We start from the raw sequence: 27,453 nt of genomic DNA on the forward strand, positions 1-27,453 counted from the left end.
CAATTTTGTTCCATTTTGCGTAAAATTCTATGAAATGTAGTTATTTATGCAATTGGCTCCCAAATGCTATTTACGGAACTAGTAACAGGACTGTTGATAGGGGTCGATTCAAAAAATGATCGTGGTTCTTGGGTGCGAGAATTTGTGACAAAGAAGAAACCGAGAGCAAGCAGCAAAATAAAAAATATTTTTTCAAACACTGCCAAATGTCACAAGAAATCAATAACGGAACTAGTTTGTTGGAGTTAGTAGAAGTACTAGTTCCAGGGTCAACTGGTTACTCCAATGACAAACCCATGTTAAATTCACCAGTTGCTTACACTGAAAGTAGACAAAAGTGGAACTAGTCCTGATTAATTTGGATCCAGTGAATATACAAGTTTGGAACTAGTGGCCTGGACTACTGGGAGTAAAAGCAAAACATCAGCTTTACCACTAACACATTAACATACCGTAGTACTTTAGCACCTTGCCATTTGCTGCTGCTATCGTATCAGCCTTGCCATCGTTATCGCATTGAATGATTTTAACGCATTCTCTCCATTATGGTGGTGTAAAGTGATTGTTGGCTTTTGCGAGGTGTTTCATCGATGAGCAAATTTACATATGAACACTAGGGTGGGTAATTGAAGGAAAGTAAATCGAAAGAAAAACTAAATCAAAGCTAAGAATTAACAAGTAAAAGCGTGCTAAGTTCGGCCGGGCCGAATCTTATATACCCTCCACCATGGATCGCATTTGTCGAGTTCTTTCCCCGGCATCTCTTCTTAGGCAAAAAAGGATATAAGAAAAGAGTTGCTCTGCTATTAAAACGATATCAAGATATGGTCCGGTGCGGACCACAATTAAATTATATGTTGGAGACCTGTGTAAAATTTCAGCCAATTCGTATAAGAATTGCGTCCATTGGGGCTCACGAAGTAAACTAGAGAGAACGATTTATATGGGATCTGTATCGGGCTATAGAACGATTCAGACCATTATAAACACGTTTGTTGATGGTCATGAGAGGATCCGTCGTACAAAATTTCAGGCATATCGGATAATAATTGCGACCTCTAGGGGTCAAGAAGTCAAGATCCCAGATCGGTTTATATGGCAGCTATATCAGGTTATGAACCGATTTGAACCTTATTTGACACAGTTGTTGAAAGTAAAAATAAAATACGTCATGCAAAACTTCAGCCAAATCGGATAGGAATTGCGCCCTCTAAAAGCTCAAGAAGTCAAATCCCCAGATCTGTTTATATGACAGCTATATCAGGTTATCGACCGATTTCAACCATACTTGGCACAGTTGTTGGATATCATAACGAAATACTTCGTGCAAAAATTCATTCAAATCGGATAAGAATTGTGCCCTCTAGAGGCTCAAGAAGTCAAGACCCAAGATCGGTTTATATGGCAGCTATATCAGGTTATGAACCGATTTAAACCATACTTGGCACAGTTGTTGGGTATCATAACAAAACACGTCGTGCGAAATTCCATTCCATTCGGATAAGAATTGCGCCCTCTAGAGGCTCAAGAAGTCAAGACCCAAGATCGGTTTATATGGCAGCTATATCAGGTTATGGGCCGATTTGAACCATACTTGGCACAGTTGTTGGATATCATAACAAAACACGTCGTGCAAAATTTCATTCCTATCGAATAAGAATTGCGCACTCTAGAGGCTCAAGAAGTCAAGACCCAAGATCGGTTTATATGGCAGCTATATCAGGTTATGGACCGATTTGAACCATACTTAGCACAGTTGTTGGATATAATAACAAAACACGACGTGCAAAATTTCATTCTGATCGGGTAAGAATTGCGCACGCTAGAGGCTCAAGAAATCAAGACCCAAGATCGGTTTATATGGCAGCTATATCAGGTTATGGACCGATTTGAACTATACTTGGCGCAGTTGTTGGATATCATAACAAAACACGTCGTGCAAAAATTCATTCCAATCGGATAAGAATTGCGCACTCTAGAGGCTCAAGAAGTCAAGACCCAAGATCGGTTTATATGGCAGCTATATCAAAACATGGACCGATATGGCCCATTTACAATACCAACCGACCTACACTAATAAGAAGTATTTGTGCAAAATTTCAAGCGGCTAGCTTTACTCCTTCGGAAGTTAGCGTGCTTTCGACAGACAGACGGACGGACGGACGGACGGACGGACGGACGGACGGACGGACAGACGGACGGACATGGCTAGATCGACATAAAATTTCACGACGATCAAGAATATATATACTTTATGGGGTCTTAGACGAATATTTCGAGTAGTTACAAACAGAATGACGAAATTAGTATACCCCCCATCTTATGGTGGAGGGTATAAAAATAGAAACGAAGAATAAGAAACTCAAGAAATCCAGGCTCACTTAGACGTTTTCGTCCATTGTGATACCACATGAACAGAAGAAGGAGGATGCCTTTCTAGTTCCTACCGTTGAACCATACAGATCGCTTTAAAAGCCGAATAACTTGCGAATGTTCACATCAGCTAAATCAGAGATGTTCTCAGAGAAATGAGAACCTAAAGTGGAACTCCTTCTAACTGCCACTGCGGGACTCACACAAAGAAGGTGTTCTATAGTCTCTTTTTTTTCGATGTCCTCACAGCTTCTGCAAAAGTAGTCCTTCAGTCTGTCAGCATATTTTCCGATTAGACAGTGACCTGTTGATGACGGACCAATGACAGCAAAGCGGTAGAGCTCTTCAAGTCTAGATTAGGCCACATAGCTTTGGAATGCTCACTGCCCCCTCTTTGTGACTATCTATCATTCGTTGTCCTTCGGAGCTGATCATGAAAACTTAGCTTACATGTCGCTAGAGGTACACCCACAGATTCCAGTATCCCTGGAATGTGTAGGGTAGTTTCTAGTCTCGCAGGCTCGTCCGCTTTACAACTCCCTGGGATATTTCTGTGGCCCGGCACCCAGAACAGGTGAATTTTGAACTGTTCAGCCATCTCGTTGAGAAATCTGCGACAGTCGAGGGCGTTTTTTGGGTTCGAAATTCGTTCTCCAGGTATTTAGTGGCTGTCTGAGAAGATATTTATGCCAATCGGCGTTATGACATTATATCTTAGCCATTCCAACACTTCCTTAATTGCAAGGATCTTCGCTTGATACACACTGCAGTGGTCGGGTAACCTTTTCGATATGACCAATTCTAGATCTTTAGAGTACACCCCAAAGCCCACCTGGTCGTTTAGTTTGGAACCATCCGTATAGAAGTCTATGTAACTTTTGTTACCAGGCATATCGTAGTTCCAATCGGTTCTATCAGGAATACTGGTACAGTACTTTTTATCAAAAATTAGCTAAGGTATGATGTAATCCATACTGCCTGGAATATTGGACATTGTATTAAGGATAACACAGTGTCGGTAGCCGCCCCATGACCAAAGAGAAAGCGCCCTAAATCTAGTTGAATGTTATAATTTTATTCTACATACCAAACTTTTGTCAAACCAGCAAAAATTAAAGATTCTAGGTACCGAACAAGGATAATCGAGAGACAGGTTTATATGGGAGCTATGCCAGGTTATATACCGATTTGGACCGTACTAGTCACAGATTTGTCGTAAGAGAATACTGTGTGCAAAATTTCAACCAAATCTGACAAAAATTGCGTCTTGTAAGGACTCAAGAATTGAAATCGGCAGATAGGTTTACATGGAAGCTATACCAGGTTAAAGACCGATTTGGACTTTACTCATCACAATTGTGGAAGTCACAACAGAACACTTTGTGCAAATTTGTAGCCAAATCGGACAAAAATTGTGGCTTTCAGGAGTTCAAGAAGTCAAATCGGAAGATCGGTTTATATGGGAGGTATATCAGATTATAGACCGATATGGGTGTCATAGCAGAATACTATCTGCAAAACTTTAGCCAAATCGGATAAAAATTGTGGCTTCCTAAGCCCTTCAAATCGGGAAATAGGTTTGTTTGGGAGCTTCATCAGGTAATGGACCGATTTGAACCCTATTTGAGACAAGTATTAGAAGGAGGCCACCGTGGCGCAGAGGTTAACATGTCCACCTATGACGCCGAAAGCCTGGGTTCGAATCCTGGCGAGACCATCAGAAACAAATTTTCAGCGTTGGTTTTCCCCTTTTAATGCTGGCAACATTTGTGAGGTACTATGCCATGTAAAACTCCTCTCCAAAGAGGTGTCGCACTGTGGCACGCCGTTCGGACTCGGCTATAAAAAGGAGGTCCCTTATCATTGAGCTTAAACTAGAATCGGACTGCACTCATTGATATGTGAGAAGTTTGCCACTGTTCCTTAGTGGAATGTTCATGGGCAAAATTTGCATTGGGCAAAGTTGTTACGGAACACTTCGTGCAAAATTTTAGCCGAAATGGACAAAAATGGCGGCCTTCAAGGGCTCAAAAGATCAAATCGGTCAATACACAAAGTTGAACCTATATAAGGACAAGTATTAGAAGTTAGAATGGAACACTTTGTGCAAAATTTCGACCGAAGTGGACAAAAAATTGTGACTTTCAGAGGCTCAAGACCTCAAATCGGGACATGGGTTTACATGGGAGCTACATCAGTTAATTTGAACCGCAATTAACATGACTGTTGGAAAGTGGTAACAGAACTCTACATGCAAATTTCCATCCAAATTGGACAATAATTGTGGCTTCCAGTGGCTAATAGACCGATTTCAACCTGAATTCTGCGTGTTATTGCTTATTCCAGGAACTCAAGAAGTCAAGTCGAAGGATCATTGTATATGGGAGCTTAGTTCCGAACTGAATCGATATGGCCCATTTGCAGAATGTCATGTGCGAAATCTCGAACGGCTACCTTACGCGTTCCACCGCTATAATTGTTGTTGTACCCACATTACTTGTAGAGATAGCGATCCTCGTTAAACTCCTAAACATGAGTAAGCCAGTTCCGGTCCGCTGCTAGAACGTGAAGTCCATTGGTCATAGCATAGCATCAAAGGTATCACACCGAGCATCATATGTACTCAGTTTTTAAATAAGACCCGGTACAGTCTGGCCTCTCTTTGAGACTCTCCACTCAATACCGCTTATTGTCCGCGACTGGGGTTGCAGCAGCAGCAGCATGGGGTCGTAGATCAATATTTCGGGGCGTTATAAATGGAATGACAAGATTATTATTTTCCCATTCTATGGTGATGGGTCTGAAAACCGAAAACATATTTAATTTTAATAAACAATTTATTTTCCTACAAATTTTCCTTAAAACTTGTTTAAAAAATTGTGTCTCTTTATTCTTTCAAACAAAAAACGCAAGTCATCAGCTTTCTTTTCCTTTGTTTAAGTATAAATTCACTTAAATGACTGTTGAATGAAACTCATGCAAAGAAAACCCTTAACAGTAACGCACAAAATATTACCTTCTTGTGGAATTTTATTACAATCTTTCAGCATGCCAAGATTTCCGTATAGTCATTCATTTTTATACCCACCACCGAAGGATGGGGGTATATTCATTTTGTCATTCCGTTTGCAACACATCGAAATATCCATTTCCGACCCTATAAAGTATATATATTCTTGATCAGCGTAAAAATCTAAGACGATCTAGACATGTCCGTCCGTCTGTCCGTCTGTCTGTTGAAATCACGCTACAGTCTTTAAAAATAGAGATATTGAGCTGAAATTTTGCACAGGTTCTTTTTTCGTCCATAAGCAGGTTAAGTTCGAAGATGGGCAATATCGGACTATATCTTCATATAGCCCCCATATAGACCGATCCGCCGATTTAGGGTCTTAGGCCCATAAAAGCCACATTTATTATCCGATTTTGCTGAAATTTTGGACAGTGAGTTATGTTAGGCCCCTCGACATCCCTCATCAATTTGACCCAGATCGGTCCAGATTTGGATATAGCTGCCATATAGACCGATCCTCCGATTTAGGGTCTTAGGCCCATAAAAGCCACATTTATTATCCGATTTTGCTGAAATTTGGGACAGTGAGTTGTGTTAGGCCCCTCGACACCCTTCGTCAATTTGGCTCTGATCGGTTCAGATTTGGATATAGCTGCCATATAGACCGATCCTCCGATTTAGGGTCTTAGGCCCATAAAAGCCACATTTATTATCCGATTTTGCTGAAATTTGGGACAGTGAGTTGTGTTAGGCCCTTCAACATCCTTCGTCAATTTGGCCCAGATCGGTTCAGATTTGGATATAGCTGCCATATAAACCGATCCTCAGATTTGGGGTCTTAGGCCCATAAAAGCCACATTTATTATCCGATTTTGCTGAAATTTGGGACAGTGAGTTGTGTTAGGCCCCTCGACACCCTTCGTCAATTTGGCTCTGATCGGTTCAGATTTGGATATAGCTGCCATATAGACCGATCCTCCGATATAGGGTCTTAGGCCCATAAAAGCCACATTTATTATCCGATTTTGCTGAAATTTGGGACAGGGAGTTGTGTTAGGCCCTTCGACACCCTTCGTCAATTTGGCCCAGATCGGTCCAGATTTGGATGTAGCTGCCATATAAACCGATCCTCAGATTTGGGGTCTTAGGCCCATAAAAGCCACATTTATTATCCGATTTTGCTGAAATTTGGGACAGTGAGTTGTGTTAGGCCCTTTGATATCCCTCATCAATTTGGTGCAGATCGGACCAATTTTGGATATAGCTGCCATATAGACCGATCTCTCGATTTCAAGTTTTGGGCCTATAAAATGCTCATTTATTGTCCTATGTCGCCGAAATTTGGAACAGTGAATTAAGTTAAGCCCCTCGACATAATTCTGCAATATGGCACAGATCGGTTAAGATTTGGATATAGCTGTCATATAGACCGATCTCTCTTTTTAAGGTTTTGGGCCCATTAAAGGTGCATTTATTATCCGATGTCGCCGAAATTCAGGTATACAATTTTCACCGGACTTTGATAAAAGGTGGGTTACGTATATTCCCGAGGTGGTGGGTATCCAAAGTTCGGCCCGGCCGAACTTAACGCCTTTTTACTTGTTATTATTGAATCTTTGTTGATTTCTTTAACAGGAATACGAGCTTTTAAAACAATTCAATTTTCTTCTTTGCTTAAAACACTCGCAGGGCATTGTTGTAAGGTTTCTTGTTGTTGTTATTGTTTTCTTCATATTTAACTCAGAGTAGAACATATGCCACTTCATTGGCCTCCCCACTAACACCCACACAAATACAAGCAAGAAAAGTAAAGCAAGAGTATTTCGTTAGTATTAGAAGCTAAAATCTATGTGTGTGAAACATGTGAAGAACAAAGAACAGATGATGGGAATGAGAGTGCACGATGAGAGAGATGAGAGGTGAGGGTGATGATACCTGCAGGCGTACTTTGATGATACACTTAACTTCAATTACTGTCAATGTGCTTGTAAATTCGAAGAGTTCTTTTTTTTTGCTTTTGGTCGATGAATGTTATTGCTTGCGTGTTGTTGATTGTCATTTGGTTTGTTGTTGTTGTTGTAGTTGCTTTGTAGAAGGTGAATGAGTCTGAGTGCGCATTGTATTTACGATCTCACATTCATAGACAGCCTTGATGCTGTTAAACTTTGTTCTTGTTCTCTGCGAAATGGCATTGTATCTGTCATTGGTTTTAGGATTGGCATAATGACAACGTTATTTCGATAATGTGGTGGCAAATTTCATTTATATGCGTAGAGTTTAAGGCGTCATGGTGAAGTCTTTAAAGATATTGTTTGGGCAGAGTGAATTTTTCAATGAAAAGTCAGAAAGAGGCCAGAGTGGTAGAAAACCAACTGAAGACAAACAAGGCGGCAGTAGCCGATAGGTAATGAGCAGAATTACTTAAGAGAAGACACCCTGATGGAGTGATTTTTTATTGAAAAGTCAGAAAGAGGCTAGCGTGGCAGTAAACTAGCTGAAGACCAACAAGACAGCAGTAGCCGATTGGTTATCAGCAGCGCTATTTTTGAGAGAAGACACCCTGATGGGGTGATGATTTGAATCTCTGCATGCTATGTCCCATACACAAGAAAGGAGAAAGGACATGTGTCTGAGCCTACAGAAGCAAGGGTCTAATTCCTATCACATGCAAAATACGTACTGTGTGAGAGATCACTGAGTTTAAACAATGTGGTTATAGAGCCTGATTTTGATATCTCTGTAAAATTGATAAAACTGGAAAGGGCCTCTGCAAATTGTTCAAAACCAAACAAGGTTTCAGACAGGAAGACATCTTACTGAGAGATCTCATTATAATCCTGGTGAATCTGATTGTCCGAGATGCATGTGTGAATAGGCATGGCATACTGTTCACAAAAATAATGGATCGCTTCAGAGTATCGTGGGCAATATCTGATTTTGAAAACGTCGAAAAAATGTGAGTTGGAGTGGGGGTGGCAATAAATGAGGATTGAACATGGATTCTGTTAAGAATTTACACAACATGAACTTGAATTGAAGGGCATAATTTTACTCTACGCAACAAATCTCTGCCAAACCAGGCAACATTTTAAGTTTCAAGGAGCCGCAAAAGTTTAATCGGGGAAACGGCTGTAGATTGATTTGTAACATACTTACCACGGATGTTGGAAGCATAAAAAAACACTACATGCAAAATTTTAGCCAAATGAGATACAAATGGGCCTTCCAGGGGCTTAAGATGTCAAATAGTCCGATGTAATAGTCTGTTGGTTGTTGAAAGTCATGAAAAAAAAAACTGTGAGAAAATTTTCAGTCAAGTCGGACAAAAGTTCCGGTCACCAGGGCATGCTAAGCCGGAAGATGAATTATATGAGAGCTATATCAGATTATACACCACATTGGTCTTTACATCCGTCCATCCGTCCTTCCCTCCGTCTGTCGAAATCACGATAATGGTCATGTGAAGTTAGCTGCTCGAAATTTTGCACAGATAATGGAGACTAATTGAAATATGTATTAGGGACTCCCGATCCTTGGCTGGTATGCGGCTATCAGCATGGGTACACTAAGGGTCGGTCGGTAGATAGTGCCCTGCGTGGTTGGCTACATCTAGAGGAATTTGGGTATGGGCGACTTCACTTTGGCAGCCTTCTTCGACATAGAAGGGGGTTTTAATAACCTGAAGTTAGAGTCCACACATAGCGCTCTGGTGGACATGAAGGTCCCCCCTCTTCTGGTAAATTGGGTTGAAATGATGCTGAAGGACCGGATTATTAACGCGTCACTAGCAGAGGGCTCTATAAAGAAGATTGTGATCAGGGGAACTTTTGGTAATTAATGGGATTCTGAGATCTTTCGAGAGGTAGAGGGTGAAAGTGGTTGCCTAATGAGACGACTCTCTACTATTATGGACCTAGTTCAGGGAGCTTTGAGGTAAATGTCCGGTTGGGCGAGGGCCAAGGGGCTTGGCATAAATCCCAGAAAAACTAAACTGGTTCTTTTCCCCAGGATGGGGTGAACTGCCGCTCTCTTCGAAGGCCAAGTATTTGGGTGTGATTCTTGAACAGAAAGACCTTTATTGTGGCTTTTTGGTAATCAATGGGATTCTGAGATCTTTCGAGAGGGCGAGGGTGAAGGTGGTTTCTTACGAGGAAGACATCGTCATCATAGTGGGTGGCCGTTTCCTCTTTAATATTACGGACCTAGTTCAGGGAGTTTTGAGGTACATGTCCGCATGAGCAAGGGCTAACGGGCTTGACATAAATCCCAGAAAGACTGAATTGAACCTTTTCACCAGGATGGGGTGGAGCTGTTGCTCTCCTTGGAGGCCATGTATTTGGGTGTGATTCTTGACCAGGAACTAAATCGGTGAAGAAACATTGAAGAAAGAGTCAAAAGGGGCTTTTGTTAATCAATGGGATTCTGAAATCTTTCTAGAGTGTGTGAGTAAAGGTGGTTGCCAACGGGGACGAAATTGTCATCATGGTAGGTGGCCGTTTCTTCTATACTATTGCGGACCTAGTTCATGGAGCTTTGTGGAAGCTGTTCGGATGGGCGAGGGCCAACGGGGATTTATGCCAACGGGTCTTGGCATAAATCCCAGAAAGACTGAACTAGTCCTTTTCATCAGGATGGGGTGGAGCTGCTGGTCTCTTCAGAGGACAAGTATTTGGGTGTTATTCTTGACCAGAAACTAAGTCGGTGAAGAAACATCGAAGAAAGAGTCAAAAGAGGGCCTCTATTGTGGCTTTTAGTAATCAATGGGATTCTGGGTTCTTTCGAGAAGAAGTGAGTGAAGGTGGTTGCCTACGGCGACGACATCGTTATCATGGTGAGTGGCCGTTTCCTCTCTTCTATTACAGACTTAGTTCAGGAGCTTTGAGGAGCTGTCTAGATGTGCGAGGGCTAACTCGCTTTGCATAAATTCCAGAAATACTGAACTGGTCCTTTTCACCAGGATTGGGTGGAGCTGTTGCTCTCTTCGGTGGCCAAGTATTTTGGTGTGATTTTTGACCAGAAAGTAAGTTGGTGAAGAAACATCGAAGAAAGAGTAAAAAGGGGATTGAAGGAAGGAGTTGGGGCCTAAGGCCGATGTCAGTGCATTGGATGTTTATGGTGGTCGTTCGATCACTTCTCACCTATGGTTGTCTGGTGCGGCACAAAGTTCTGGACAATTGAGCAATTCGCAGGATGATCGAGAAGTTGCAGGCGCAAGTTGAAGGGCCCCGAGAGAGGCTCTGGATGTCATTCTCTATCTAATGCCTTTGCACCTATATGTTGGGTGTGTGGCAACGAAGATCGTCATCAGACTGAGGGTGTCTGGTACATGGCGCTCCTCAAATTAAGGCCATTCTTATGTTCTGAGGGATGTTTCTGTAGAGGCGTGGCGCCATGCTATATGCGGCGCGACTGATTATATACCAAGGGAGTCCTTCTTATTTATGGCGTTCTCCCGAAAGGGATCTATGGTTCGCCCTTCTCGGGACCCTCTATATACACGGCTGGGTCTAAATTGAATGGCGCCACTGAAGCAGTAGTTTACATTGAATACCTTGGCATCAGGGAATCTTATAGACTTCTAGATGGCTTTAGCGTCTTTCAGGGAGGCACTGGGGATGCACCAGTCACGATCAGATCGTCACGTTATACGTGGACAGTAAGGCGGCGCTTACGGTTCTGGCGTTGGGCGGTGTTAGGTCGAAACTGGTTGAAAGATGCAAAGAGCTTTTCCAAACCATGGGAAATGCTATTAGGCTCTGCTGGGTCCCAAACCATCAAGGTGTGGCAGCGAACGAAGCAGCAGACGAGCTGGTCAGGAATGGATCGCTGATTGCCGCAGACCTTGTTATGGAATCAGTGAAACCTTCTGTACGCGAGTTACTTGGTAGGGTGGACGCCTTCTACGATAATTGCGCGAATAAGGCGTGGGCTAGGGCTGTTAGTTGTAGGGTGTCAAAGGCCCTGTGGCCGAGTATGATGCGAAACAGGATGCCACTTATCCTGGGGCTGAGAAATGTATGACTTAGGACTGCTAATAGCAGTCCTGACTGGTCATTGCAACGTCAGGTCTTTGACGCCGCGCTGGGTGCAGGGAGAGGCAGACTTCTGCTGGATGTGCAAAGACGAGGAGGACTAGGAGACGGTCGAGCAAATGTTGCGTCACTGCCCCCCCCCCCCCACACACACACAAGATAATGGGTGAACATCTCTTGCTGAGCATGCATTCCCAACGGGCTCTTAGCCCTCTTGTTATTCTTGAGTTCTCTAGAGACCTGAATTGACTGAAGGGAGTAGGACTCCCGAAGGTGATTATGAACCAAAAGAAAACAAGTAAGAGCGTGCTAAGTTCGCTCGGGCCGAATCTTATATACCCACCTCCATGGATTCGGCTAAAATATGGGAGCTATATCTGGTTAAAGACCGATTTGGACTGTACATGGCACAGTTGTTGAGAGTCATAACATAAAATTTCAGAAAAATCTGATAAAATTTGAGGCTTTTAGGGGCTTAAGAAGTCAAATCGGCAGGCAATCGTTTTATATGGGAGTTATATCACGTTCTTGACCGATTTGGCCCGTACTTAACATAACAGAACACTATGTGCAAAATTTCAGCCAAATCGGTAAAAAATGTTGGCTTCCAAAGTCTGGAGAAGTCAAATCGGGAATTCGGTTTATATGGGAGCTAAAGGGTGATTTTTTTGAGGTTAGGATTTTCATGCATTAGTATTTGACAGATCACGTGGGATTTCAGACATGGTGTCAAAGAGAAAGATGCTCAGTATGCTTTGACATTTCATCATGAATAGACTTACTAACGAGCAACGCTTGCAAATCATTGAATTTTATTACCAAAATCAGTGTTCGGTTCGAAATGTGTTCATTCACCGTTCAGCGATGAGGCTCATTTCTGGTTGAATGGCTACGTAAATAAGCAAAATTGCCGCATTTGGAGTGAAGAGCAACCAGAAGCCGTTCAAGAACTGCCCATGCATCCCGAAAAATGCACTGTTTGGTGTGGTTTGTACGCTGGTGGAATCATGGGACCGTATTTTTTCAAAGATGCTGTTGGACGCAACGTTACGGTGAATGAACACATTTCGAACCGAACACTGATTTTGGTAATAAAATTCAATGATTTGCAAGCGTTGCTCGTTAGTAAGTCTATTCATGATGAAATGTCAAAGCACACTGAGCATCTTTCTCTTTGACACCATGTCTGAAATCCCACGTGATCTGTCAAATACTAATGCATGAAAATCCTAACCTCAAAAAAATCACCCTTTATATCAGGTTTTCGACCAATTTAGGAAGTTATAACAGAATACTGAATGCAAAATTTCAGCTAAATCGGATGAAAATTGAGGAAATTGTCAAATCGGTAGATCGGTTTATATGGGAGCTATATCAGGTTCTTGACAAATTTAAACCGTACTTGGCACAGTGGTTGGAGGTCATAACAGAACACTATATGCATCGTTCCATAACCTGATATAGCTCCCATCTCGGATCTTGACTTCGTGAGCCTCTAGAGGGAGCAATTCTTATCCGATTTGGCTGAAATTTTGCACAATGAATTCCAATTTGGTCTCCAACAGCTAAACAAAGTATGGCCCCCATTGAGCCATATATCTGAACTTGCATAGCAATTCTTATACATTATCCTTTGTTTGACTATAAAGAGATATAGGCCAAATTCGATCCATGGTGGAGGGCCAAACTTGGCACATTTTCACTTGTTGTTATACCCACCACCATAGGATGGGGGTATACTAATCTAGTCATTCCTTTTGTAAGACCTCGAATTATTGATCTCGAACCCCATAATGTACATACATTCTGGATCGTCTCAACATTCCGATTCGATCTAGCCATGTCCGTCTGTCGGTCCGTCCATCTGTCGAAATCACGATAGCGGTCGAACGCGTAAAGCTAGCCGCTTGCTATTTGGCACAGATACTTAATATTAATGTAGGTCGTTGGGGATTGCAAGCAAGTAAGTCATATCGGTTGAGATTTGGATATAGCTCCCATATAAACCGATCTCCCGATTTGACATCTTGAGACCCTGAAAGTCCTAATTTTTATCCGATTGAGCTGAAATTTTGCATATAGTGTTCTGTTGTGACTTCCTAATGTCCCAAGTACGGTCTGAATTGGACTATAACCTAATATAGCTCCCATATAAACCGAACTTCCGATTTGACTTCTTGAGCCTTTACAAGCCTCAGTTTTTGTCCGATTTGGCTGAAATTGATCATGTAATGTTTTGTTATGACTTCCAACAACACTGCCAAACATGGTCCAAATCAGTCTTTAACCTGATATCGCTCCCATGTAAAGCGGTTTCTCGACCATCCTTGATCGGTTCTTAGGAGCTTTAATATTTGCTGGTTCGACAGCAGTTTGGTATGTAGAATAAAACTATGCCCTTCAACTAAATTTATTTTGTATAAATTTTAAGCAGAATCCTTGGTGGTGGGTTCCCAATATTGGGCCCAGCCGAACTTAGAACGCCTTTACTGGTCTACTTTCTTCTAGGGTGAACACAATGGACCCGTCTCCCGATTTGACGTCTTGAGCTCCTGGAAGCCTCAATTTTTGTCCGATATGACTGAAGTTTCGCATTGTTCTGTTATGACTTTCAAAGCTCATGCCAAATATGGTTCAGATCGGTCTATAACTTGTAATAGCGCCCATATAAACTTGTCTCCGATTTCACGCCTTGAGCCTATGAAAGCCGCTATTTTTGTCCATTTTGCTTGAAATTTTGCATGTAGTATTTTGTTATGACTACCAACATGTTAAGCACTGTGCAAGGTCTATAATCTGATATAGCTCCTACATAAATCCATTTTCCGTTTAGCCTTCTACTGCTCCTAGAAGCTTAAATTTTTGCTTGTTTTGGCAGCAATTTGGTATACACAACAAAATTACGCCCTTTAACTAAGTTCAGTTTGTGTAGATTTTTAGCAGATCTTATTCTGGTGGTTTCGAAAAATTCGGCCAGGACGAACTTAGCATGTTTTACTTGACAAAAACATAGGTATGAATTTTCAACGCTTCATATTTAAATTTTATGATTTTATTAAAATTTTTAATTTAATTTAAAATTTTCTATTATTTTAATTGATAGTTTAAATGCCAGTTCTTAGTACATAATTTTTTTTTTTTTAATTTTTATTAACACTTTATATATAACTATAGTACAACAACCTTAAATTCAATTTTGAAATTTTTTTCTTATTTTTGCATATTTTAAATATCCTTTCGAAGCAAGATTATTTTTGTTTATGTTTACCTACTCCCAGATACAATTTTAAAATTAGCTATTAAGGCTTTTATTTCAGGGGTAGCTATGGAAATGCAAGGACATCAATCAACTCACTTGTTCATTGGCATAATTTCTCTTTTGTTTCGAAATAAAATTAAAGCTTTTTATGCTGCCACAAAAGCAAGACCAGGAAAAAAAGGAAAACAAAAACACAATAAACACGTGTTGGCACAGAAATGAATGAAAATACGATAAGACAATTACTACAAGAAAAAAGCTTTCATCAATGGCTACCTACCGAAAGGTTGTCCAAAGGGCAGAAGGGGCAAGGTAACAAAACAAAACAAAATCCAGACACCCAAGTAAGCTTTGAATAAATCAAATGAGAGCATAACTGCTTTTAAGAGTAACAAAGGCCAGAGCAAGCAAAAGAGAAAGAGAGAGAGAGAGCGACATTGCCTGAGAGTTCTTACCAGCTCTCCATGCAAAAGCTTTGCTTTGATGAAATGGTGCCATAATCGAAAGGAAGTTAACAAATATTTACAATGGCCATGCAAGAGAACGGTGCATAACGTGTGTCTAGCCACTGACTGTCTATAACTTTGATATAATCACAAAAATTCAGTTGTCTTTTAACTCTACAACGAAACGGTTGACTTCGGTGGTCATAATACTAACAAAGTGTATACAAAAATAAAGCATAGGGTTACAAAAAATAAAAAGAGAAAAGCTAAACAAGCAGAAAAAAGGCTTCAAAATACAAGGCTACCAAAAAAAAGGGAGCCGAAAAATGCAAGTGTTTTATGGCCCACATTTTTGTTAAATCCTTAAAGGAGAAAACACAAAAAAATAGAAAAATAAGCCAAAAAATCAAAAAAAAACGAAAACAAAAAATAAAGGAATTGATAAAAAATTAGAAAAAAATTGGTATACCCTACAGTTCATAAACTAAGAAAAAAATCCCTTTTAAATTCTAAGGCAGAAAGTGATTTTAAATCTAAGGCATTCTTCTTTAAAACAAAATTCGCGGGAATTTCTTGTGTGTTTGTGCCAACCGTGTATGTATGTGTTTGTGTGCTTCTAACGGTTTCCTATATGTGCCAAATGTTATTTTGTGGTTAAAATGTTTTTTTCTTCGTCTCCTTTGTATTGTGTGTATTTTTTTATATGATGTTCTTCCTTTGTCTCTAGTCCTTCCCATTATCATCACCATCACTCTATGACTAAATATCTTCCGGTTTTGCTTTGTTGTGCGAAGGACGCAGCATGCGTTTGTATGAGTGAACTTTATTTGCTGTACTTTGGCAAATGGAGTTGCTTGTTCTCACCGTGCCCCTCTCTGGCAACCCATTTACCATCGACCAACAACGAGATACGTACTACCTGCCTGCAATGAAATGAGGATTATTGTTATTTGCTAATGGTTGAGTATGAGAGTGTGTGCGGGCTGTAAGGCAGTGTGACTTACATGAAGGCGTTAGGCCTTTTGTCAGTGCCTGTATACGGAAGGTGGATTGTTATGGGTTTGTGTGTGTGTACACATTTCATGTCAATCACAAGGGGTTTCTATTGAAACATATGTGAGTGTTTATATACTTTTGTTATTCGGTCTATACATTAGGGTGATTTTACTGCTGCATTTATGACATGAAGAGGATTTAAGCTGAATTATATTTGTTTTGTGGGAACAATTGTGCTTAAATGAAAGAAATATGAAATATTGGAGTATTTATACACTGGTGTAACTATTGTGAAGCTATAGCAAACAAGTAAAAGCATGCTAAATTCGGTCAGGCCGAATCTTATATACCCTCCACCATGGATCGCATTTGTCAAGTTCTATGAATGACTTTTTCAATATATATAAGAGCTACATCAAGTTATTGACCGATATGGGCCGTACTTGTAATGGCCATAAGAAATATTAGAAAATTGCCAACTCCAAAATTACAGGCAAATTGAGTAAATGTTGCGCCCTCCCGTGGCTTAAAGTGTCGATTTATATGACAGCTATATCAAGTTATTAACCGATTAAGACCATACTTGGCATAGTTGTTGAAAGTCTTACCAAACGACATATGAAAAATTTCAACTAAATTGGATAAGAATTGCGCCCTCTAGAAGATCAAGAAGTCTAATCGAGAGATCCGTTTGTATGGCGGCTATATCAGGTTGTGGACTGATTTAGACACTACTTAGCACAGTTATTGGAAGTCATTCCTCAGCATTATGTGCAAAATTTCTGTCAAATCGGATAATAAATGCGCCCTCTAGAGGCTCAAGAAGTTAAAACCCAAGATCGGTTTATATGGCAGCTTTATCAACACATGGAACGACTTGGCCCATTTACAATCCCAACCGATCTACTTTAATAAGATATATTTGTGCAAAATTTCAAGCGTCTAGCTTCACTCTTTCGAAAGTGAGCGTGCTTTCGACAGACGGACAAACCGACTGACGCCTATATAGTACCCTACACTAACGAGTCTAAGTACTAATTTTAATACACTTGCAGCCTTTGTTGAAGTCTAGTCAGACTTTAATTTTGCATACCCATTGAAATATTAACTATAAACTCGTCAGATTTTCTATGGATAAGACCTCAATTGCGGCTACTACAGCCTTAAAGGGTCATATCAGATGTACATGGGATCTATATCTAAATCTGAACTGACGTACTAGGACTTAAAAAATACACTTATATCTAAATTTGATCCGATTTTAAAGAAATCCTCGCGCACGCCGTGATAGCCAGAATCTCCGCCCGTATTACCGTATTATGATCATGCAGTCGGCAAATGATCTAAGTCCTTGAGTCCTTAATGTGGACCCCCAGACTTACTCTGTTTTCTTCCTTGGAGCAAGACCTACCAGAGTTCCGTCTATCCAGGACCGTGCCGTATTGTCTCGGACTTGGCCTCAAGTGTCGTCTCACATATCCGAACCGAAACCTCTCCCAACCATCCAGGTTTTCTATCGTCGGCTATTTATCTCGCGATGGTATGACCTAGTGGTGAGATTTTGTGACGGAAGTTTTTAAGAAGGCATGTTCGGAAAGGATAACGCCACGCCACAAAATTTAATGAAATTTTCTCTCCATGGCGATCGACACGACAAAATTTAATGAAATTTTTTCTCCTTGGCGATCCGTCTGTCTGTCGTAAGCACGCTTTCGAAGGAGTAAAGCTAGGTGCTTAAAATTTTGCATAAATACTTCTAAAAGGTGCAGATCAGTTGGGATTGTATATGGGCCAAGTCGGTCCATGTTTTGGTATAGCTGCCATATAAACCGATATTGGATCTTGACTTCTTCAGCCTCTAGAGGGAGGAATTCGTATACGATTTGACTGAAATTTTGCACCAAGTGTTTTATTTTGACTCTTGACAACAACTTTGCCAAGTATGTTTCAAATCGATTCATAAACTGCCATATAAAACGACTTTCGGATCTTGACTTCTTGAGCCGCTAGAGGGCGCAATTATTTTCCCAAGGATTTTATTTTGATTTCCAACAACTCTGCCAAGTATGGTCAAAAATCGGTTCATAACCTGATATAGCATCCATATATCCCTACTGGATCTTGACTTCTTTAGCCTCTAGAGGGCGCAATTATTATCCGATTTGGCTGAAATTTTGCATGAAGTGTTTAGGTTTGACCATGACTATGGCTGCCATATAAACCGCTTTCGGATCTTGACTTCTTCAGCCGCTAGAGGGCGCAATTATTTTCCCAATAATTTTATTTTGATTCCCAACAACTCTGCCAAGTATGGTCAAAATCGGTTCATAATCGGCTCCATATAATCCCCTACTGGATCTTGACTTCTTCAGCCTCTAGAGGGCGCAATTATTATCCGATTTGGCTGAAATTTTGCATGAAGTGTTTAGGTTTGACCATGACTATAGCTGCCATATAAAGCGCTTTCGGATCTTGACTTCTTGAACCGATAGTGGACTCAAATATAATCCGATTTGGCGGAAATTTTGTATGTGTTTTGGTTTGACCATCAACAACTGTGCCAAGTATGGCTGAAATTCGTTCATAAGTTGATATAGATTCCATATAATACCAGATTCCAAATAATGAATTCGTCATCCTCTAGAGGATCCGATTTCGGATCTTGATTTCGAGAGCCTTTGGAGGGTGCATTTATAATCCGATTTGGATGAAATTTTTCACAAAGTGTTTTGCTTTGACCATCAACCACTGCGCCAAATATAAACTGATCACCCGATTAAACTTCTGAGCCTCTAGAGGGAGCAATTCTTATCCGATTTAGCTGAAAATCACTACAACTTCTTGTATGACCTTTAACATACTCGTTAAATATTACTTGAATGAGTCCATAACCTGATATAGCTCCCATATAAACAGATCTGCCAATTTTATTTCTGAAGGCACTAAAGGCGAAATTCTTATGAGATTTGGCTGAAATTTTGCACAATGAATTCCACTTTGGTCTCCAACAGCCAAACCAAGTATGACCCCAATCGGTCCATAACTTGAAATACCTCAAATATCATAGCAATTCTTATCCATTATCTTCTGTTTGTCTATAAGGAGATATCGGACAAAGAACTTGACAAATTAGATACATGGTGGAGGATTTGGCCCGGCCGAATTTAGCGGCCATATAGTTTTTATCAATAGGTTTTGCTCTCTTGGTGTTACAAACCTAAGTTGTATTGTGTTGTAACACAGTTGTGGTTTAGGGTACAAATATTTGGCAAATGCTCACTACTATTGTTTGTCCCCTAGTGCGTATGAATATTGTAGACAATGCAATAATACGTATACGACAGGGTGTACTGGTTTAAGTCAGCTTCATTCAACTTTATTATTATGCCTAACTTCACTGGAGCTTTTCAGCCGAAATATTAAAAAAGGAAGAAATACTTTTGTTAAAGTAATGGAGTGGAAATATTGACATAAAGGACGAGTTTATAACGTGCTCAGATTTTCAGTGAGTGACCAAGTTTTGTCTCATCGCAATGTTATACATTGAAAAAAATAAAAATCGGTTTCAATCACGAAATTATTTAATCCAATTAATTTTTTAATTGAAACTGCTTCAATCACGAAAATGATTATATCAATAATCGATTTTGCAAAAGTACTTGAATAGGTTAGGTTAGGTAAGAGTGGCAGTCCTTTTACAGATTCACTTAGACAATTTTAAGTCCATTGTGATACTACAGTAGCTGCAGACCAAGGCTTCTAGCGGGAATTGAACCCACGACCCCTGCAATGATAATCCTAACATGCTACCAACTCGGATTTCGGGGCGCCCAAATAAATGAATAAATTTTTGATTAAAATAAATGCATTTTTTTATTAAGAAAATGTATTTTATTTGTTTTTTTGAGATGCGTTGGTTGGGCAAAGTTCCATGGGTACCTTTATAAAAAAAACAAGTAAAGGCATGCTAAGTTCGGCCGGACCGAAACTTATATACCCTCCACCATGGATCGAAATTGTCAAGTTCTTTGGCCGATATCCCTTTATGAGCAAACAAAGGATAATGGATAAGAATTGCTATGCTATTTGAGCTATTACAAGTTAAGAATCGATTGGGGTCATACTTAGATTCGCTGTTGGAGACCAAAATGGACTTCATTGTGCGATAACATGTTATAAACAGATTTAGACCATACTTGACAAAAATGTTGATGGTCAAACCAAAACACTTCGTGCAAAATTTCAGACAAATCAAATTAATAATTGCGCCATCTAGAGGCCCAAGAAATCAATATCCGAGATCGGTTTATAAGGGAGATTTATGAGCTCATGAATCGATTTAGACCATACTTGGCGAAGTTATAGGAAGTTAATACAAAACACTTCATGCAAAATTTTAGTCAAATCGCATTATTATATTTGGTTATTGTCAAACCAAAAGACTTCGTGCAAAATTTCACCAAATCGGATAATAATAGCGCCCTCTCGCGGCAAAGTCAATATCAAAGATCGGTCTATAACTTTGATAAAATCACAAAAATTCAGTTGTCTTTTAACTCTACAACGAAACGGTTGACTTCGGCGGTCATAATACTAACAAAGTGTATACAAAAATAAAGCATAGGGTTACAAAAAATAAAAAGAGAAAAGCTAAACAAGCAGAAAAAAGGCTTCAAAATACAAGGCTACCAAAAAAAAGGGAGCCGAAAAATGCAAGTGTTTTATGGCCCACATTTTTTGTTAAATCCTTAAAGGAGAAAATACAAAAAAATAGAAAAATAAGCCAAAAAATCAAAAAAATCAAAAAAAAAAAACGAAAACAAAAAATAAAGGAATTGATAAAAAAAATATTTTTTGTATAGCCTACAGTTCATAAACTAAGAAAAAAAAATCCCTTTTAAATTCTAAGGCAGAAAGTGTTTTCAATTCTAAGGCATTCTTCTTTAAAACAAAATTCGCGGGAATTTCTTGTGTGTTTGTGCCAACCGTGTATGTATGTGTATGTGTGCTTCTAACGGTTTCCTATATGTGCCAAATGTTATTTTGTGGTTAAAATGTTTTTTTCTTCGTCTCCTTTGTATTGTGTGTATTTTTTTTTTATATGATGTTCTTCCTTTGTCTCTAGTCCTTCCCATTATCATCACCATCACTCTATGACTAAATATCTTCCGGTTTTGCTTTGTTGTGCGAAGGACGCAGCATGCGTTTGTATGAGTGAACTTTATTTGCTGTACTTTGGCAAATGGAGTTGCTTGTTCTCACCGTGCCCCTCTCTGGCAACCCATTTACCATCGACCAACAACGAGATACGTACTACCTGCCTGCAATGAAATGAGGATTATTGTTATTTGCTAATGGTTGAGTATGAGAGTGTGTGCGGGCTGTAAGGCAGTGTGACTTACATGAAGGCGTTAGGCCTTTTGTCAGTGCCTGTATACGGAAGGTGGATTGTTATGGGTTTGTGTGTGTGTGTGTGTGTGTGTACACATTTCATGTCAATCACAAGGGGTTTCTATTGAAACATATGTGAGTGTTTATATACTTTTGTTATTCGGTCTATACATTAGGGTGATTTTACTGCTGCATTTATGACATGAAGAGGATTTAAGCTGAATTATATTTGCGTTGTGGGAAAAATTGTGCTTAAATGAAAGAAATATGAAATATTGGAATATTTATACACTGGTATAACTATTGTGAAGCTATAGCAAACAAGTAAAAGCATGCTAAATTCGGCCGGGCCGAATCTTATATACCCTCCACCATGGATCGCATTTGTCAAGTTCTTTGGATGACTTTTTCAATATATATATGAGCTACATCAAGTTATTGACCGATATGGGCCGTACTTGTAATGGCCATAAGAAATATTAGAAAATTGCCAACTCCAAAATTACAGGCAAATTGAGTAAATGTTGCGCCCTCCAGTGGCTTAGAGTGTCGATTTATATGAAAGCTATATCAAGTTATTAACCGATTTAGACCATACTTGGCACAGTTGTTGAAAGTCTTACCAAACGACATATGAAAAATTTCAACCAAATCGGATAAGAATTGCGCTCTCTAGAAGATCAAGAAGTCTAATCGAGAGATCCGTTTGTATGGCGGCTATATCAGGTTGTGGACTGATTTAGACACTACTTAGCACAGTTGTTGGAAGTCATTCCTCAGCATTATGTGCAAAATTTCTGTCAAATCGGATAATAAATGCGCCCTCTAGAGGCTCAAGAAGTTAAAACCCAAGATCGGTTTATATGGCAGCTTTATCAACACATGGAACGACTTGGCCCATTTACAATCCCAACCGATCTACTTTAATAAGATATATTTGTGCAAAATTTCAAGCGTCTAGCTTCACTATTTCGAAAGTGAGCGTGCTTTCGACAGACGGACGGACCGACTCACGGCTATATAGTACCCTACACTAACGAGTCTAAGTACTAATTTTAATACACTTGAAACCTTTGTTGAAATCTAGTCAGACTTTAATTTTGCATACCCATTGAAAAAATTTACTATAAACTCGTCAGATTTTTTATCGATAAGACCTAAATTGCGGCCACTACAGCCTTAAAGGGCCATATCAGATGTACATGGGATCTATATCTAAATCTGAACCGACGTACTAGGACTTAAAAAATACACTTATATCTAAATTTGATCCGAGTTCCGTCTATCCAGGACCGTGCCGTAGTGTCTCGGACTTGGCCTCAAGTGTCGTCTCACATATCCGAACCGAAACCTCTCCCAACCATCCAGGTTTTCTATCATCGGCTATTTATCTCGCGATGGTATGACCCAGTGGTGAGATTTTGTGACGGAAGTTTTTAAGAAGGCATGTTCGGAATGGATAACGCCACGTGACACCACAAAATTTAATGAAATTTTCTGCCCATGGCGATCGACACGACAAAATTTAATGAAATTTTCTCTCCATGGCGATCCGTCTGTCTGTCGTAAGCACGCTTTCGAAGGAGTAAAGCTAGGTGCTTAAAATTTTGCATAAATACTTCTAAAAGGTGCAGATCGGTTGGGATTGTATATGGGCCAAGTCGATCCATGTTCTGGTATAGCTGCCATTTAAACCGATATTGGATCATGATTTCTTCAGCCTCTAGAGGGCGGAATTCGTATCCGATTAGGCTGAAATTTTGCACCAAGTGTTTTATTTTGACTCTTGACAACAACTTTGCCAAGTATGTTTCAAATCGATTCATAACCTGCCATATAAAACGGCTTTCGGATCTTGACTTCTTGAACCGCTAGAGGGCGCAATTATTTTCCCAAGAATTTTATTTTGATTTCCAACAACTCTACCAAGTATGGTCAAAATCGGTTCATAACCTGATATAGCTTCCATATATAATCCCCTACTGGATCTTGACTTCTTTAGCCTCTAGAGGGCGCAATTATTATCCGATTTGGCTGAAATTTTACATGAAGTGTTTAGGTTTGACCATGACTATAGCTGCCACATAAACCGCTTTCGGATCTTGACTTCTTAAACCGATAGCGGGCGCAAATATAATCCGATTTGGCGGAAATCGGTCCATGATTTAGTATAGCTGCCATATAAACCAATATCGGATCTTGACTTCTTCAGCCTCTAGAGGGCGGAATTCGTATCCGATTTAGCTAAAATTTTGCACCAAGTGTTTTATTTTGACTCTTGACAACAACTTTGGCAAGTATGTTTCAAATCGATTCATATCCTGCCATATAAACCGCTTTCGGATCTTGACTTCTTGAGCCGCTAAGGGCGCAATTATTTTCCCAAGAATTTTATTTTGATTTCCAACAACTCTGCCAAGTATGATCAAAATCGGTTCATAACCTGATATAGCTTCCATATAATCCCCTACTGGATCTTGATTTCTTAAGCCTCTAGAGGGCATTTATTATCCAATTTGGCTGAAATCCCCTACTGGATCTTGACTTCTTTAGCCTCTAGAGGGCGCAATTATTATCCGATTTGGCTGAAATTTTGCATGAAGTGTTTAGGTTTGACCATGACTATAGCTGCCATATAAACCGTTTTCGGATCTTGACTTCTTGAGTCGCTAGAGGGCGCATATATAATCCGATTTGGCGGAAATTTTGTATGTGTTTTGGTTTGACCATCAACAACTGTGGCAAGCATGGCTGAAATTCGTTTGTAATCTGATATAGATTCCATATAATACCATATGGAATCTTGAATTCGTCATCCTCTAGAGGAAGCAATTTTTATCCCATTTCGGATCTTGGTTTCGACAGCCTCTGGAGGGCGCAATTATAATCCGATTTGGCTGAAATTTTTCACGAAGTGTTTTGGTTTGACCATCAACTAATGCGCCAAGTTTGGCTAAAATCGGTCCACAACTTGGTATAGATCCAATCACCCGATTATACTTCTGAGTCTCTAGAGGGAGCAATTCTTCTCCGATTTGGCTGAAGTGTTTTGGTTTGACCGTCAACCAATGCGCCAAATTTGGCTAAAATCGGTCCACAACTTGGTATAGATCCAATCACCCGATTTTACTTCTGAGTCTCTAGAGGGAGCAATTCTTCTCCGATTTGGCTGAAAATCACGACAACTTCTTGTATGACCTTTAACATACTTGTTAAATATCACTTGTATGGGTCCATAACCTGATATAGCTCCCATATAAACAGATCTGCCAATTTTATTTCTTAAGCCACTATAAGGCGAAATTCTTATGAGATTTGGCTGAAATTTTGCACAATGAATTCCACTTTCGTCTCCAACAGCCAAACCAAGTATGACCCCAATCGGTTCATAACTTGGAGTAGCTCAAATAGCAAAGCAATTCTTATCCATTATCTTCTGTTTGTCTATAAAGAGATATCGGCCAAAGAACTTGACAAATTCGATAAATGGTGGAGGGTATACAAGATTTGGCCCGGCCGAATTTAGCGGCCATATAGTTCTTATCAATAGGTTTTGCTCTCTTGCTGTTACAAACCTAAGTTGTATTGTGTTGTAACACACTTGTGGTTTAGGGTACAAATATTTGGCAAATGCTCGCTACCATTGTTTGTCCTCTAGTGCGTATGAATAATGTAGCCAATACAATAATACGTATACGACAGGGTGTACTGGTTTAAGTCAGCTTCATTCAACTTTATTATTATGCCTAACTTCACAGGAGCTTTTCAGCCGAAATATTAAAAAGAAAGAAGAAATACTTTTGTTAAAGTAATGGAGTCGAAATATTGACATAAAGGACGAGTTGATAACGTTCTCAGATTTTCAGTGAATGACCAAGTTTTGTTTCATCGCAATGTTATACACTGAAAAAAATAAAAATCGGTTTCAATCACGAAATTTATTAATCCAAATAATTTTTTAATTGAAACTGCTTCAATCACGAAAATGATTATATCAATTATCGATTTCGCAAAAGTAATTGAATAGGTTAGGTTAGGTAAGAGTGGCAGTCCTTTTACAGACTCACTTAGACAATTTTAGGTCCATTGTGATACCACAGTAGCGACAGACCAAGGCTTCTGGCGGGAATCGAACCCACGACCCCTGCAATGATAATCATAGCACGCTACCAACTCGGATATCGGGGCGCCCACTTAATTGAATAAATTTTCGATTAAAATAAATGCATTTTTTATTAAGAAAATGTATTTTATTTGTTTTTTTATTACGGACCTACAGCCAAACTAACTTGGAAAAATAAAAAAATGATAGCAATTTTTAAAATTTGTAATTAAATTTTTAATTCAAGTTTTCAATAAATTTTTGAATTGATGCATTTGAAAAATGATTGAAAGTTTGTTGAATATTCCAATTTATTTCTATATTTGACACATATGTTTACCTCTTGGAATATGATTTTGAGATGCTTTGGTTGGGCAAAGGTCCATGGGTACTTGTATAAAAAAAAAAACAAGTTAAGGCATGCTAAGTTCGGCCGGACCGAAACATATATACCCCCCACCATGGATCGACAATGTCAGGTTCTTTGGCCGATATCTCTTTATAAGCAAATAATGGATAAGAATAGCTATGCTTTTTGAGCAATTCCAAGTTAAGAACCGTTTGGGTTCATACTTAGTCTCGCTGTTGGAGATCAAAGTGGAATTCATTGTGCTATAACATGTTATAAACAGATTTAGACTATACTTGACATAAATGTTGACGGTCAAACCAAAACACTTTATGCAAATTTCAGACAAATCAAATTAATAATTGCGCCATCTAGAGGCTCAAGAAATCAATATCCGAGATCGGTTTATAAGGGAGCTTTATGAGCTTATGAACCGATTTAGACCATACTTGGCGAAGTTATAGGAAGTTAATACAAAACACTTCATGCAAAATTTTAGTCAAATCGCATTATTATATTTGGTTATTGTCAAACCAAAAGACTTCGTGCAAAATTTCACCAAATCGGATAATAATAGCGCCCTCTCGCGGCTCAAGAAGTCAAGACCCGAGACTTGTTTACATGGGAGCTATATAAGGTTATGAACTAATTTGAACCATACTTGGCATAAATATTAACGGTCAAACCAAAACACTTCATGCAAAAATTTCACCAAATCGGATAATAATTGCGCCATCTAGAGGCTCAAGAAATCAATATCCGAGATCGGTTTATAAGGGAGATTTAAGAGCTTATGAACCGATTTAGACCATATCTGGCGAAGTTATATGAAGTTAATACAAAACACTTCATGCAAAATTTTAGTCAAATCGCATAATTATTGCGCCGTCTAGCGGTTCAAGAAATTTCAGCCAAATTGGATAATAATTGCGCTCTCTAGCGCCCTCAATATCCAAGATCGGTTTTTATGGGAGCTTTGTCAGGTTATGAATTGATTTGAACCATACTTGGCGCATTTATTAGAAGTTAAAAAAACATTTCATGCAAAATTTCACTCAAACCGGATAACAATTGCGCCCTCTATTGGCTCAAGAAGTCAAGACCCGAGATCTGTTTACATATGAGCTTCATCAGGTTATGAACGGATTTGAGCCATACTTGACATAAATATTGATGTCAAACCAAAACACATAATGCCAAATTTCAGCCAAATCGGATAATAATTGCGCCCTCTAGCGGCTCAAGAAGTCAATATCTGAGATCGGTTTTTATGGGAGCTTTGTCAGGATATGAACCGATTTGAACCGTACTTGACATAAATATTGACGGTCAAATCAAAACACTTAATGCAAAATGTCAGCCAAATCGGATAAAAATTGCGCCCTCTAGCGGTTCAAGAAGTCAAGTCCCGAGATCTGTTTACATGGGAGCTCTTTCAGGTTATGTACCGATTTAAACCATACTTGGCACAAATGTTGACGGTCCAACCAAA

General features: G+C 39.5%; 1 protein-coding gene across 1 annotated transcript in view; it reads right to left on the bottom strand.

The window, feature by feature from the left end:
• Positions 1–7,441: 7,441 nt before the first annotated feature.
• LOC131997059 (uncharacterized) overlaps positions 7,442–27,453 on the bottom strand; it is a 42,010-nt gene continuing 21,998 nt past the window's right edge. The window contains exons 4-6 of the mRNA XM_059367331.1: positions 21,354–21,440; positions 15,960–16,046; positions 7,442–7,583 (exon numbers count right to left, since the gene is read on the bottom strand). Coding sequence (XP_059223314.1) covers positions 7,442–7,583; positions 15,960–16,046; positions 21,354–21,440 — 316 coding nt within the window. The remainder of the gene's footprint in view (positions 7,584–15,959; positions 16,047–21,353; positions 21,441–27,453) is intronic.

The sequence above is a fragment of the Stomoxys calcitrans genome, chromosome 4, assembly GCF_963082655.1.
Source record: "Stomoxys calcitrans chromosome 4, idStoCalc2.1, whole genome shotgun sequence".
Taxonomy (NCBI): domain Eukaryota; kingdom Metazoa; phylum Arthropoda; class Insecta; order Diptera; family Muscidae; genus Stomoxys; species Stomoxys calcitrans.